This window comes from Brienomyrus brachyistius, chromosome 22 (genome assembly GCF_023856365.1).
Source record: "Brienomyrus brachyistius isolate T26 chromosome 22, BBRACH_0.4, whole genome shotgun sequence".
NCBI classification, from domain to species: domain Eukaryota; kingdom Metazoa; phylum Chordata; class Actinopteri; order Osteoglossiformes; family Mormyridae; genus Brienomyrus; species Brienomyrus brachyistius.
Genome location: NC_064554.1, coordinates 12325367 through 12340722, shown reverse-complemented (window position 1 = coordinate 12340722; position 15356 = coordinate 12325367). Strand labels below are relative to the sequence as shown.

The 15356-nt window shown below is 47.2% G+C and overlaps 2 protein-coding genes and 1 long non-coding RNA gene across 3 annotated transcripts; 1 reads left to right on the top strand and 2 right to left on the bottom strand.

The window, feature by feature from the left end:
* Positions 1–1022: 1022 nt before the first annotated feature.
* LOC125718374 (MAPK regulated corepressor interacting protein 2-like) lies at positions 1023–5947 on the top strand. The gene is made up of 6 exons (XM_048992196.1): positions 1023–1140; positions 1470–1583; positions 1744–1813; positions 2678–2799; positions 4507–4608; positions 5554–5947. The coding sequence occupies exons 2-6, from the start codon at positions 1529–1531 to the stop codon at positions 5622–5624; spliced, it is 420 nt and encodes a 139-aa protein (XP_048848153.1). The 5' UTR covers positions 1023–1140; positions 1470–1528; the 3' UTR covers positions 5625–5947.
* Positions 1399–2775, bottom strand: LOC125718375 (uncharacterized). The gene is made up of 2 exons (XR_007384822.1): positions 2656–2775; positions 1399–2007 (listed from the first exon to the last, which is right to left on the bottom strand). It is a non-coding gene; the product is annotated as an uncharacterized LOC125718375 (long non-coding RNA).
* Positions 5948–6791: 844 nt separating the features above from the next.
* Positions 6792–13401, bottom strand: trap1 (TNF receptor-associated protein 1). Its single transcript, XM_048992102.1, has 18 exons — positions 13211–13401; positions 12368–12544; positions 11908–11990; positions 11563–11703; positions 11053–11124; positions 10558–10718; positions 10333–10442; positions 10172–10245; positions 9758–9913; positions 9565–9685; positions 9391–9460; positions 9087–9234; positions 8820–9005; positions 8401–8539; positions 8224–8309; positions 7961–8106; positions 7600–7672; positions 6792–7162 (listed from the first exon to the last, which is right to left on the bottom strand). The coding sequence occupies exons 1-18, from the start codon at positions 13332–13334 to the stop codon at positions 7061–7063; spliced, it is 2169 nt and encodes a 722-aa protein (XP_048848059.1). The 5' UTR covers positions 13335–13401; the 3' UTR covers positions 6792–7060.
* Positions 13402–15356: the final 1955 nt, after the last annotated feature.

Below are 15356 nucleotides of genomic sequence, written 5' to 3'. Positions count from 1 at the left end.
ATCGCATCTTCCGAGTGGGACTTGAAGGCAGAACAAATAATTGGTCTATGTAGTGATTTAACACTGATACTGCATTTTATGAATGAATCTATGTTTATTTTAGTTAGGCAGGGGAAGGAAAGCTTCATTTATATTATATATATATATATATATATATATATATATATATATATATATATATATATATATATATATATAGTCTTAGTCTTAGTATGAAAACCTTTCGCTCCAGGCATGTGTTTGAATTCCGATAAGGGCAAAAATAACGCAGTTTCGAGGAGTTTGTAACCTCGACATAAATCGGATTTTAAATCACTATCAAATTATTGTCAACTCGTTTGGGGCTTATTAGGGAACCCATATAACTACAGCAAATGTAACCATTCAGTGCCATTGTAGGTATTTCATTAAAGAAACAGCTAAGCGCTGTGTTATAGAAATCAGTACACAGTAATTGGGGGCCGCAGCTGCCGTGTCGGGTGACTGAGTTAAATATCATCAAGCAGGGTAAGAATCAGCCCGAAGGTCCTTTCCTTACAGCCTCCGTATCGGCGGATTGGATCCCGGTCTGACAAACTGCTGCTGAGCAGTAAATGGTGGCCATACATCCTCTTTTTGGGACCTAGAAACTCCTGAAATGTCCGGGATTTCGCTTGTTTAATTATGACATCTTCTTTCTACTGCCAGACTACTTTTTGTGCGTATATTTGCGTTGCTTTGACGCCTCTCATTGCGTCCTACCCCCAGTCTCCCCTTTTTTTGCAATACAAGCATAAGGTCACCTACTTTTACGCAACAAGCAGGGACTAGCTAGACTCTCTAACAGATTTTTTTTTTCTAGTTTATATCTAAGGCAAATGAATGAAAGTGAAACTGTGCCCGGGGTTGATAATACTGATTGCCAGTGATAACAAAGTTGCCCATGTGGCACCTGAGCACAGACTGGCGGGGGTCTGCAGGCAAAAGGGCAGCGGACCCGCCGGCCGCCGCTTCCCCTTTAAGCGTACGGAGGTGTGTGCGCGCGTCAGCGGCGAAGTGCCTACGGGGCCCGATTGCGCTCCCGTTACACTATAACTTCCACAGCGCCCAAAGTTACACCTAGCACCCGATCAGTCAGGGACGGACCTGTGGCGCATGCAGGTTAGACAGCCATCTGCATGATTAATTTACGACGGAAGTTAACAGCTAAGCTTGATCCGGACGGACGGTGCTACTCCGGCTTCTCGACAGAGGGAGTTACTGATCTGCTGTCTCTGGTGACAGAGTTTAACATACGGATTGCTTTTTATTGTGGTGCTTCTGCATTTTAACGGAAAGGAGATACAATCCGTTACTATATTTTCGTCATTTTGAATGACGGTGAAGAAGAAATAGACAAAATAACCATTTTTATAACCATTTCGAGTTTTTAATACAAATTACTGATTTTTACTCCCATCTGATCGTTTTGCTGTTCTGATTTTGATCAGTTGGGATTTCGTACTTTCCTCTGTGATATTGGCCAGTGGAGGGGTAAATCGTTAAGCGCATGATGTACACGATAACCAAAGGTCCCAGCAAACTTGTTACGCAGCGAAGAACAGGTATGTCTTTGTCACCTTTTTGTAACTGTCTTGCTTGTTATTACTTAACAGTAGAAACAACTACCTATTAACTATCCACCTGCGAGAGGATTGTAATTGCTCCGTGTGCAGGGTGACAAAACACATGCGATCTGCTGTATTCCTCTGCAAACGCACACAGGTCCCACGCAGCAGATCGACATCAAAGTCAGCGAGGCTAAGATCAAATCAGGCGCTTGGGCTTTGACAAAGTAAGTGCCCTCGACGTGCGGACAGCAGACGTGCTGCTTTGGGTTGGAGATCTTACACCCTCAGTGCGCCGGTGACAGTGTCGATCGTGACCCCGAAGTCACATGTCTTGCTATTGCATAGCAGCGGAGTTTCGATCCCGGTGACGGGACGTTTTCGGCCTTTTTGCATGGTCTTGAAATCCAGTGAGGGTGACCTTGTAAAGAAGCAAGGTTACGGGAAGAGTAAAGTGTGCTTGGTCGGTAGACGTCTGACTGGCCATGCCCACGTAAATAGTTAACTCGCCGTATTTCGGGAGAGATCACATGGTTAGAATTCTTCGCATAGATACTATACACACAATATGTTGCCTACTACAAAGTTTTAGTTAAAGTCGTCGTATGCACTAATCTATCACGTGTTTCTGCGTTATATATTCTAACGTCGTTAAGTAGCTACATTGTTCTGCTCGTGCATCTATATGATCGATATTAATTAGCTGTCGTGGGGAAGATTAAACCATCAGATTTAAATCTATTGTGTATTGAATTCACCTGCAGTAATTTTATAACCCGAAGTCTTTAACCAGTCATGTTTTCTATCCGCAGTACAGCGACCACGGCGAGTATAGGAAGCATGCGGGCTTAAGGTTTCATAAAAAGATGCATCAAACCTAGATAGCCTCGAGTATGTAAGCAAACGTAAGACAAATGGTTAATGGACTTCTGAACAGCTTCTACATAAATTATAATAATTTTATATGAAATGCAAGAAGACATTGTGGCTTTCAAATATATCTGTTGCAGTTAAATGTCCTGAGCATTATTAAGATTGTTATACGCAATGTACAGTCACAGTTTTGCACCTTCATCTCCCGTGTGCCGCAGCTCTCCGCCGGCCAAGCTGGTGTTCCAGCCCCTGAACGGGAAGCGGCACCACCGCGCGGCGGCGCAGCAACACGAGGGCTTCACGGCAGCGCACGAGGAGAACGTCAAGTTCGTCAACGAAGGTGGGCGCCGCCCCCGCGTGCCGGGGAAGGGGGGAGGGGCTTCTCGTGCAATTCTGGCGCTGCAGGTTAGTTAGCTGCACCTGTGATCAGTGATATCGCAGCCTCGCCCTTGAGAAAGGCCCTTAACCCCAATTGCCCCAAGGACCGTCTGACCCTGCTGTCTCAACCGCGTGTTGCTTTGCATAAATGTGTCTGCTAAATAAATGTCACTTATTTACTCAGATTGCACAACTTAAAGATTCTCAGCTTACATCCCAGCACTTGGGTTTTAGAGAGACACTGCTCATGGTGTAATGTTATATATAAATGGTATACGATATAAGATGAAGGTAAAGAATCATTCAGCTCGTCTTTTGAAATACTCCCCAAATCCTTAATGAGTCAATAAAAACACTGCCAATGTGTACCTTTTGAGGTCCTGCCTGTTATACCCTTAGCTGTAATGGGGAACATTCCCGTACCAATGGGTGACATAATGTTGTTTGTACCTTGGGGTACAAAATCGCTTTTTGTGAGAATGTAGGTGTAGAATTGTTGCTCATATCCCTAGAGTTGCATGTTTGTGGCATAGTTGAGTGTCATTCATGCCACCCAGTATCACAGCAGCGTAGGGGGCAGGGTGGTTTGCACTACTGTCTTACTCCTCTGTGATCAGGGCTTGCATGTCGTCCCCTCCACCCCCACAAAGGTCTACATGTATGGAGTTTGCATGCTCTACCAGTGTCACTGTGGGGTTTTTTTATGGGTCCTCTGCTCCCCCCATCCAAAAACATGCTGAGGTGAATTGGAGTGACCAAATTGTCTGTAGGTGTGAATGGTGTGAGTGTGCCCTGTGATCGGGGGGTGCCCCATCCTGGGTTATTCCCTGCCTGGTGCCTGTAGGCTCTGGACCAGATAACCCTGCATAGGACAAGCAGGTACAGAAAACAGATGGATGCCCCTCATCATTTAGTTCCCCATTAAGAAGCATATTAAAGGAAATTCATACATGCCTCTTTTCATACTTGCTCTTTGCTAATATTCAGTCAGGGTATTTTAGGACAGCAGAGAGTCTGAAATAGCCAAACTGAGTAGATTGAGGAGGCGGGGAAATTAAATCAAGTCTGTGGGCAACAGGAACGCAAACATACCCTTTGGTAGCGTGGAGACACACGTCATTGTTGCGTTTGGCCTTTCTAACGTCAAACACAGAGACACCTTTGATGTCAGCAGTCTGTACGAAGGAAAGCACACTTTGATAGCCCGGACTTGTGAAATACGCCCTAATGGACTCTAATCGTGCTCAGATCGCCGCTGGCTCTCTGCCCACAAAATGGAGGGACAAGAGTTGTAGGTCGAGGGTCATGCGATGTGAGGTGGATTCTCCACAACAGCCTTCCACAGAAATTTGTACAAAAGGCCAGAGAGCAACGCCAGTTTTGTTCTGACACCTTCCAGCTTTGGATCTAGACTATAAAGGACCATTTGGCCCTGCAGTACTAAAGGAACCTGCACCTGGTAGCTGATAAGACTAATTGTGGTTTGTCGCTATGAAATTCCTACCCCAATATAGGTATCACCCCTTAAATGGGACACAGATCTTAGGACGGGCTCCCCTGGCTGTACTACCTAGGAGTCTATCTTAAGGAAAGTAAGTGTTGGATGCATGCCTTTACCAAACCGAATACAATCACATGACCATGTCCACCTTGCTCCGCCCCTCTCCAGCCTGGCAGGAAGTAAAACAGCAGCTGAAAGAGAGCAACCAATCAGAGCAAGGCCAGGGGCCGGTTCAGTACTTGGAGAAGACCCCCAATACGAGCATGAAAAGTGAGTGGCTGCCTTTCTCCCTCTCATCCTCAGCTCTCCACCTCCCACCCCTGCTCCCCCATTTCCCTTCATCTATGCCCATTTCATTCTTGTTTCTTCTTCCTCTGTCCCCCATCTCCACCTTCCTCTCCGTCATTGACGTTGGCCATAACGTCACTAAACTCACAATCCACACTCTCCCAAGATTCTGAGCTGACACAGTCATTAATAATGTTACTGTTACAGAATACTGCAGGCTGTTACTCTCGCCCTTGTTTTCACAACCCTGATACTGGCCTCCAACTTTCTCTTGACCCTGACTGACCAAGGTGCTGATGACGATCTTTTAACAGACCTCAACATGATCGTTTGTTTGCTCTTATCTTGCGATGAGTGAAGGTCATGAGTGACATGGAAGGTTTCGAGACACTGTGCAAAAAAAAAATAAAAATCTGCATCGATCACCAAGTCCAGGATGCCATCCTCTATCAACAAGGCAGTCCTGGGGCAAAGATACAAGCAAAGAAAACACAATTTGGCTAATTATCAAAGAGCCTTCAGTGCTGATTGAGTAAATCACAGGACAGACCTGCTTAAGCTAAGAGGTAAAACAAGGAAGTCCGTACATGGAGCACACAAACACCACCTAGTATGATGGGTGCAGCACTTATATTCCATGCAGACAAAGGAAACTCAATAGAAGCCTTTAGCAAAGCGTGCATCCTTAGGGAACCCAAGACGTCAGCCTGAAATTCCGGCTGCTTGGTCACTCCTCCGGGAACAGAACACCATCCACTCTCACTGGTTACACCCGTCTCTACTTCCTCTTCTTGGGCTCGCTCTCAGGGCTGTCTGCTTCCTTTCAGAAATGACGAGAGAGTTTAGCATGTCTCCCTTTAACCAACTTCGGGTAACGAGCGGCTAACTTTACACGTTTTTTTTTTTCTTTCCATTTTGTCGATCCAGACTTTGTGCCTTTTGATCTAGAGGAGTGGTGGGCGCAGCGGTTCCTGGCCAACATTGCCAATCTAGCGTGAAAGAGGGCTACTGGGGAAAGGTGACACCCGATGGCCACTAGAGGGCATGCAGCTGCACCTCTCTCAAACCTGCCACGTTGAGCACCAGCAGCTGTTGGGAAGTTTAGAAGAGCTCCGGCTACCTGCCCCCCGCCAGGCCCCGGCTGTCTGAACTCTGACCCATGGTTCCCGTGGGAGCCATAACCTAACAGCCGACTGGCACCCGGCCAAACCGTCTACAGGTGCAAGACATCAGCTGAGCCCTTTGTCTTTGTCCTTTAACTGTGCCGAGAATAAATATCTGTATTATTGAGAATTTTTAAAAGTAAACACTATTTTCAAAAGCCCCCTTGATTTTTTCCCCCCGCTAGCAGATCAGATGTACGGTTTGGTCCATTCAACCTGTCTTTCTTTTTTTAATTATTACATAAAACCAGTAGCAGCAAACAAGCGGAAAAATGACTGCGTCGCACTATTAGTAGCCATTTAAAGTTTATATTCTGTAGTAATCTGATGCTTCTGGGTCACGGCTGGCTAACGAGTTGCACATTAATTACACACGATCTGCTCTTCTCGGCATCCACCGCTGTCCAGACTGTCAACAAACGAATATGTCTGCTACAAATCCGCACATCAAACGCTACCTTTACACACTCCTCGCTTGTCATGAGGGCTTTCCGGCCTCTATGACACAAATGCCTGTCAGGTCATCACTCTCCTGATATCCATGTGATTTTCCCAATTAGACTCAGGATTTTTCAGTGGACATAAATGCTTGACCATTTTTGATACAAAAAGAACTTAAATATTTACCGTTGACCCTTTTCTTCAAATTTGACATTAATCGTTGTAATGAAGCTGATTAGCTCTCCCCTGTATGAAAAGCATCCCACGCCCACTCCGGTAGCATTCCCAATCTCACCAGTCACCTTCCCACATCTGATGCCTGGAACACCATGCAGACACACTCGGGCCAGCGGAAGGCCACCTTGCTCATGCATGTCGCAAATTCCCACAATCCTCAGTTATGTCCCTGTCCAAAAAAACCCACAAATCCCTAAGGGATCTAACAATAAACCTGTTTAAGTTGACATTTGATACCAGAACTATTTAAACAGCTCAGAAGAAAAGACCAAATGCACATATCAACTAAGATACCAGCAAACAGAGATAAATGAAGCTCAATCCTTCACTATGAGTTACAGTTTAATGATGGTTTCCTATTTATTTACAATGTACACAGTCACACTTGTTTCCCATTCTTGTTAAACGTCCTTAAGCAGACAAATCTGAGTAGCTTCGCAATCAGTCATTTGGAGGGTAGGCTTCACCAGTCCATTGTCGTCTGCATGAGGGACCGCGATCTGACAGACCATGTGGGGAGCAGCTCAGCTAAACAATGGGGAGGGGGCCTGGGGTCACTGTTCAATAGGGCCACAGTGATGAAATAAATGCCTTCAGCGCTGCTCCAGTGCCTTGGTCAGGAGGTCATTCAGCCGTGAGATCATGGGTCGGGGGTCATCGTTGAGGCCAGCTGTGATCATGGCGTTGTCGTAGATCTGGGGATGCAGGGAATGATGCTTCATCTGGGCAACTGCTTTAAGTTAGGCAGAGGGAGCGTGCTGGAGCGCAAAGGAGTGTAAGGGAGCATGCGGGAGCGCAAAGGAGCGTGTGGGAACATGGGGGAGTGCGAAGGAGCGCAAAAGAGCGTGCGGGAGCATGAGGGAGCGCAAAGGAGAGTAAGGGAGCGTGCAGGAGCATGGGGGAGTGCGAAGGAGCACAAAAGAGTGTGCGGGAGCGCAAAGGAACATGGAGTGCAAAGGAGCGTAAGGGAGCATGCAGGAGTATGGGGGAGTGCAAAGGAGCGTAAGGGAGTGCGAAAGAGCATAAGGGAGCTTGCGGGAACATGAGGGAGCACGAATGAGTGTAAGGGAGCGCAGGGCAGAGCGTGGGTCAGCCTGAGGGAGCAGCCTGAGGGAGCAGCGTGCCACTGTACCTGCTCGAGCAGCAGCTGGGCCAGCTCCGTGTCGGAGTCCTTCAGCTCACTGAGTTTCTTGATGAGGCTATGGCTGTGGGGCGAGGAAGTGGTCAGGAGAACGCTTAACTCAACAAACTCTACTTAGGGCTGGTTATCGAGTGCACTGGGACTCCGTGCAAGCAGAACAGCAGCACCGATGAAATCACACTCCCCAATACTTCTCCAACCACCCTGTCCACTTTGCATATCCCATGAGTTATCCATAACCACACCTCATTATGCGATGGACCCTCACCTAACCAATTTACCCTATAAATCATCCTTCCCACCTTCTTTCATTGGCCCAACCCCCTGTCCCCTTGTGGCTCCTCCCTCTCACCCAGCGTTGATCTCCAGGGTGGGCTGCAGGATCTGGGCCCTCTCCTCGGAGCTCTTAGCCAACTGCTGAGTACGCAGGAAGTGTCGGGCAGCGCCCATCTCCAGGACCGTGATCATTGCCGGGTGCGTGTCCAGGCGGGGGGTGACCTATGGAGGAGGAGGGACAGGTAAAAAAAAAAAGAAAGCGACCACAGCCACCAGCGAGATCTCCAAGGGACAGGACTGGTCACATCAATGGCTCAGGAATGGAGGCAGTGCAGGTACCTTGATGTTGGTGACTCTCTGACCCAGAACGTTCCTCATCCAGGCCATCAAGTCGTTGGACTGCCCCTCCGTCAGACGTTCAGAAGCTAAAGCACAAGGTGAAGACATGTGATCAGCAGCTGCAGGCAGTGACCTTTCAGCCGTGCGGCATGAATAAGCCACAGAGCGACGTCGTACCCGGTGTGCTGTCCTCAAACTTCTCCTCCTTGTAGTGATCCACCACAATGTCAGTCTCCACAGATATCAGCTTCTTTTTGTCAAAGTCCCTCAGGTGCAGCAGCGTCAGCTCGTCAAACTGCTCATAACAGAAGAGCACCTGGGAAAGGAAAGGTGTTTTACCGTGGGGTGTGTGGCTACATTTCATTTTTATTACATCCAAACCAATGAGGATTCTGTCTGTGTACACAGCTGGACTGTACTCTGGTTACGGGATACAGAAAGCAAATGCCATCCCAACCAGAGTCACATCACAGGGCAGCCAGGACCCCCCATCTCATCCCAGAGTCACTCCACAGAGCAGCCAGGAGCCCCCCACCCCAGAGTCATCCGAAGGAGCAGCCAGAACACCCCGCCTCCAAGCACAGACACACACGCACCTCCATGTCCTTCTTCTTCATGGCCTCGAAGTAGGGTGATTGTTCCACCAGGTGCCTGTTTGGGGCGCACAGGTAGTAGATGTTGCGGGTGCCGGCCTTCATGCGCGAGGCGTACTCCTGCAGGTTGGTCTGCTGGCCGGCCGGCAGCGCCGAGGACTCGAACCGCAGCAGCTTCGCGATGTCCTCCTAGCCGTGGATGAGCGAGACGTTAGTGGGATGGCCTACATTAGCCCTCTGATAGGGGCTCCGCCCCCTGCCCCACGCTACCTTGACGTCTTGCTGGGCTGTAGTGATTATGCCTTCCCTGATGAAGAGCCCATAGTCTTCAAAGAAGCGGGCGTATTTCTCCGGCTCCTTGCGGCTCTGGTCAAGCAGGAACCGGATCACACGCTGCTGCAGGACGTCCCGCAACTTCCTGGTGAGGGGACAGAGGGGTCAGAGGTCAACAGTAAACAGTAGGGCCCAGAAAGTGAAGCCCCCTGCCTGGCAACACTACCCAAAAAAAGACCGATACGTCAAACACATGATCATTATAAGCTCAGTGCGAGCGTCCTGAAATTCCACTTCTCACCTGATGAGGGCGCTCTCCTGGAGGAGCTCTCTGCTCAGGTTCAAGGGGATGTCCTCACTGTCCACCACACCTACACACAGAAGATGAGAACAGAGCAACGGTGTGGCAGAGTAGAGCAAAGAAACCACAAGGCAGATGGAAGCCCAAAGCTTCAGCAGACGGTTCAGTACTGACCACGGAGGAAGCGCAGCCACTTGGGCAGGATGTCAGCAGCCTTGGTCTGGATCAGAACCTTGCGGCTGTACAGGGCAACGCTGGAGCCCATCTCCCGGCTCACGTCGAACATGGAGGGTTTCTGTACACAGGACTGACGCGGTAAGCCCAGGCACACACCCCACCCCACCTCCTACCACCATCACACACTCACCATGTCGGGCACGTAGAAGATGCTGCGGATGTTGAGGGGCGCGTCTGCGCGGTAGTGTAGCGTGTAGCGCGGCTTGTCATATGCCTGAGCAATAAAGCGGTAAAACTCCTCGTGCTGCCATTCGCTGATGTCTTTGGGGTCCATCATCCACAGGGCCTGGGGAACGAGGCTGCGACGTGTCACAGAGTACACAAACACACACACACACACACGCGCGCACACACCAGCTTCACTTTGACTCTCACTCTGTAAATCCTAATTCTTAATCCCACAAAAGATCCAACAAATCAAATTGACTAGGAAATTTATCCTGAAGAAAGTGCTGCATATTAACAGGTCAGCAATGCCCGTTCCTTTGGCTTAAAGCGTCAGGATAAACGCCCCCCCCACCCAGCCTACAGAGACCACGCCCACCTGCAGGGTGTTGAGTCGACGCCCATTCAGGAAGATGGGGAAGCTGACGAAGTTGCTGTATTTGGTGACCACCTCTGCAGAAGAGCATTAGTTTCCGTGAACATGAACCATGAAGCCCCATACCCCATCACTCCCCCCCCCATGCCCCCCAGCTCCCACACCTTTGACACAGTCCTCAGAGGAGAACTCCTTGCAGTCGTCTTTAAGGTGCAGAACTATCTTGGTCCCGGGTCTCACCCCACTGGCCTCAGTGACCTCAAACACCCCTGAGCTGAGGGAGAGAGGACAGCTGTCTCATTGCTCCATTAGACTCAGGAAAACCTACTGCCCCCACCCCGCCCCCACTATGACTCCGCCCCCTACTCTGTCCCCACCGCCTCGCTCACCCATCTGAAGACCACTTGTAAGCAGGGCTGCCGGGCTCTGCGGACTGGGTGTAGACGTCCACGCGGTTGGCCACCATGAAGGTGGAGTAGAAGCCTACGCCAAACTGGCCAATGATGGAGCTGCTGGCTTCAGCCTGATTCTGCAGAGCATCCAGGAAGGCCTGTGGGTGGAAACCAGGTGGGTCCAAGAAGGAGGTTCCACACATCATGAAGGACAGAAGAAAAGTTCAATGGTCAAACTTGATGCACAATGAATCGTGGAATTGTTCTTGTTGGCGAGGATGCAACTGATGCATCCTTGATATTTTGGGCTGGGCAATAATGCCATCCAGAGATTTTTACCATCCTCCAAACTTCTGTTCTTTAATATTGGAACAACACTTTGGTAATGGAAGATGGCATTAAACAGGTACGCGACAGCAGCACAGCCAAGTGTGCATCCAAGGTGAAGAAAAGAGGTTATTCAAAGCAAGCAAATGAGATGAAAGGTGGTACCTTTGAGCCAGAACGGGCTATAGTGCCCAGGTTGGAGACCAGGTCCTCCTTGCACATACCGATTCCTGTATCCTGTCAAAAACAAAAAGAAGATGTCACTTCAAGTCCTTATTGGAAGCCTGGCCACCGAAAGGGTCACACTTACACTAAAGTCCTCAATGTACACTAACAGACCGTTTACATATATGGTCGTACAGCACAATGTCCCACTCTTTCCAAGCCACAAACACAACTAAACTAAGTGCAATATTATGAGTTTTTTTTATCCGTTAACACACTACAGCAAAGTGCATCTACCTCAGGAATTAAATACGCGTTTTTGAATCAGGCCAATGTGAACAGTATCTGAAGTATTACAGCAAATGCAGGGATTGTGACCGAACTACAGCAGTGTAGGGTGGTTGGATGGATTGACAGTCTGGGACAATGACAATATCTACAGGATTCCATCTCGGTACAGATATGGAGCTGATAGGCATGTTCTCCCAACAGGGCAGAACCTGTCATTACCTGTATGGTGAAGGTGCCCTTGGCAGCATCTGTCTTCAGATGGATCTCCATGGACTCGCTAGTGCCCCCTGCTGCCATCAGCTTGTGCCGCAGCTTCTCCAGGGCATCACTGCTATTGGAGATCAGTTCTCGAATGAACACCTGAGGGTAGGAAGTGGGTGGGACACGGAGGAGCATCAATCGCAAAGAAATGGTACAGCAAAGGAAGAAAGACAGCCCCCATAAACAAAAGCTAAGAATCCCACACTCAACAACTCAATGTTAAATTCACAGCATGAATCACGGTACACCAACTAAGAATGAAGGACAGCTGTGCATGAGGCAGACTTCTGACTCGCTGCTCACCTCCTTCTCTGAGTACAGTGACCTGGCCACAATGTCCAGAAGCTTCTTAGTTTCTGCCTGGAACTCATGTTTGGATGAGGAACCTGACGGGCAGAGAGAAATGAAACTGCCAAAGAACTCGCATAAATGTTCAATTTCAACATTATTATACATGACATCATGACCCGACGCCTTCTTACTGCGATGGCTATCGGTTTATTAAGAAAAAAAATGAAGAGCTGTATGCTACTGTACTGACTGATCCTTACAGGGAAAGCAAACTTCTGTTCTGCTTAAAAATAAAAGATTTAAGCCTCCCATATCATTCTGTGGTTTAAGGAGAGCAGAATTAATAGGTTCTACAAATCAGAATTTGAAATGAAAGTGTATTTGCCAAAAGCTCTTTCGGAATTATTTAAAAGAAAGCACTGATAACATAAGCAGGATCGTAGAGGTGAAACGTGAGCGAAGAGCAGCTCACCCTGGACGTCCTCCGTGTCGCTGATGATGGTGTGCAGCGGCTCCTCCTCAGCCACCTCCGGCTGCTGCGAGCTGTATGCACGCTGGAGCAGCGCCGGGCTCGCAGCTGGACTCGGGTACCTGGAGCTCCAAGCATGGAGACCCCCAACACACCCCCGTGGTGTCGCCCAGGGATTAGCTGACGTGAACAAGCAACAGTAAAACTGTGACATGCACTAGCGAGCTGACGGACAAGGACCTGTACCCCGAAGCTGCCGTTATACCCTTTAATACCATACATAACTTTAATGCAGAGGTGGAAATTTCAGGTCCAGAAAGTACAAATCCAGACCGTGTTTTAGCTTCAACCAACCAGCTGAGCATAAAGAGTCACAGTCACAGAGTACTCAACTGGTTGGTTGAAACAAAATCCTGGTCTGGATTTGTACTCTCTGGATCTGAAATTTCCACCTCTGCTTTAATGCATCTCTATAACCGGATAAAATGAGCTTTGAGTAAGGCTTCAGCAAATCAACGACATAACCGTCACAGAATGTTACCTCATTTTCTCGCGATGAAGAGAGATATATCACTAATGCATTTACCTGACAACATACATATATAACAATAACTAGCATAACTGTCCATCTGTACCACTACGTCCAGTTCAAGCAATGGTCCCAGTACAGTTTAACGTTATGCGTTAACGTACTAAAACTCAATACAAATTAATTTTGTATGTATAAAACTAGACGCTTTTAAAATAAAGAAACATATTCAGATGCATAACTATACCGTTATCTAAAACGTGTCTCGGTGACTTGATACGTATTGAATGACAAAGTTATGTTATATATGCTGGTACCTCCGTAACTGAACGCCGCCGCGGCAATCCTGCTCCCCACACGTCGCCCAGAAAATAAAAGTCTTGCGTTCACTGCTTTAGAAGCAAACACTCCAAATTTGACAAGATTCAAACACTGAGACATTTTTCCTAGTATTTATGACAGCTGAAGCAATCTCGTGAACACGCGACTACCAGTATCCTTGAAGAAGACCCCGCAATGACGTAACATAGGCGACCAAGGCGCTGCCTTTACTGAATTGTTACAATTCTAAAACTACAGTTTAATTATTTCCATTAATGAGGCGACAAACTTTGATCATTATAGGTGAATTATCTCCTTCTGCATGTATGCGTAGTTTCGTATAACGTGCGCAAAATATTTTTTTTTCATTCTGAATTATATTCAAGATGATTGCATTGCTTCAAGGTCACGAATGAGGGTTCTTCAGTCCTTAAATCCAATGGACGTTTTTTAACGGTAATAACAATGTTATTGTAATGTAGTGATTTAAAAAAGAGAATAAGCCAAAAAATATAGATTAGCGAATATGTTTTCTGTCAAATGTGTTTGCTCTCATAGAATGGTAATTCCATCATGAAATCAAAAATATTCCTGCTAGTTTTAAAACTGTACAAACAAAACTTGTTTATTGCTCAGTAATTTATTTTGTTCCGTCTAGAAATGGCAATCATGGCCCTAGATGACCCTCAAAACGTAAGGAAAGTCATGCAGTGATTGCAACTTGAAATGAGCATTAACGTTCTTATACGTAAATTCTCATCTGCTATACAACTACCTACATCGTCAATGGACGTCTGAATATTGCATAGATATACTGTATAATTGGCTCTATTATGAGTTTTCTTCATCAATATATATGAATATACCTATATATAGCTGATTGTACCCCCTGTCTGCTTCAACAAACAGCAAATCACCTTTCCGTTACTGAATACCTAAAACCGTGTAATCTACTTTTTAAACATGCTATAGTATGATTGTTCCAGCATCTCAGAAACAACCATCCCGGGATTGTGACGTGTACAGTGTGTAGAACATGGATTTTGTACCTCTCTTAAACCAGGGACCCCCTACCACTAATGCATTATCATGTAGCTAACTAAGAACTGCGGACCAGGGTATGGGAGCATTTGATTTTCCACCATGTGTTAATCGGATGATAATATAGGTAATGCATTTCGCACTGCAATACAATACTATGCGCTTCACATGAGCCACATGAGGCTGCGCAAAAACAGATTCAGTACCAGCCGGTGAAAAAACGCTTTTTCAACCTTGAAAAAACGCTTCAGTCGGTGGGACACGGTTGCGGCGGTAAAACTTCCTGCCGGCTAATTTTACTGCCGCTGAAGAGCAGAGCGACAGATTTCCGGGACATCGCGCATCGCTCAGTGGTGCCTGGGAACTGCTGTCAATTCTTGACGGAGAGGTGAGATATTCGCAATGTATTGTATAACTCTTGTTCCAACGCTAACTTGTACTTGTTATGGCCATTCAATGGAAGCTCAGGTCAGGGTTGGACTGGCCATCTGGTATAACGGGCATTTTAGCTATGCCCTTATACCTCTCCCGTTTCCTGTCTAAGGCTGCTTCAACACTCTCTTCCCATGGCACAGTAGCAGCATAACCACTTCTTGATTGCCTCTGCTGATAGAATGATGTCAGGTCTGTCCATCATCCTGAAGGAAGTGGAGTTCCCTGTCCTGTGCCATGCTCAAGATGCCCTGAGGGTGCTCTGTGTGCCACTTCTGGCTTCTCCCTGGCTTGGATGAAGCGGCCTACCAGCAGTCAGACATGGCACCTCAAATTCCTATAAAGCATAAACATTTTACAATTTGCTCAGCGCAAATACGACCTACATGAGCTAATAGGACAGAGTGCAGGTGTCAATCTGCATGATGCTTTTGATTATAATCGATAGCTTAGTTGATGCTTTGAATTGCAGTTTTTTGCATCCCAAACAAAGATGGCGATACAGCAGGATACCACCCCGACCGTGGATATAAATAGTGATGGTTAAAATGCCAGTTTGATTTGCTTCACTGTAAGCAAACTCAAATGTTTATTATTCCGGGTTCATACTCTGAAAACATGAGACCTTTTACTACCTACCTAAAAATGGTTAAATGGGAGTTTACATCC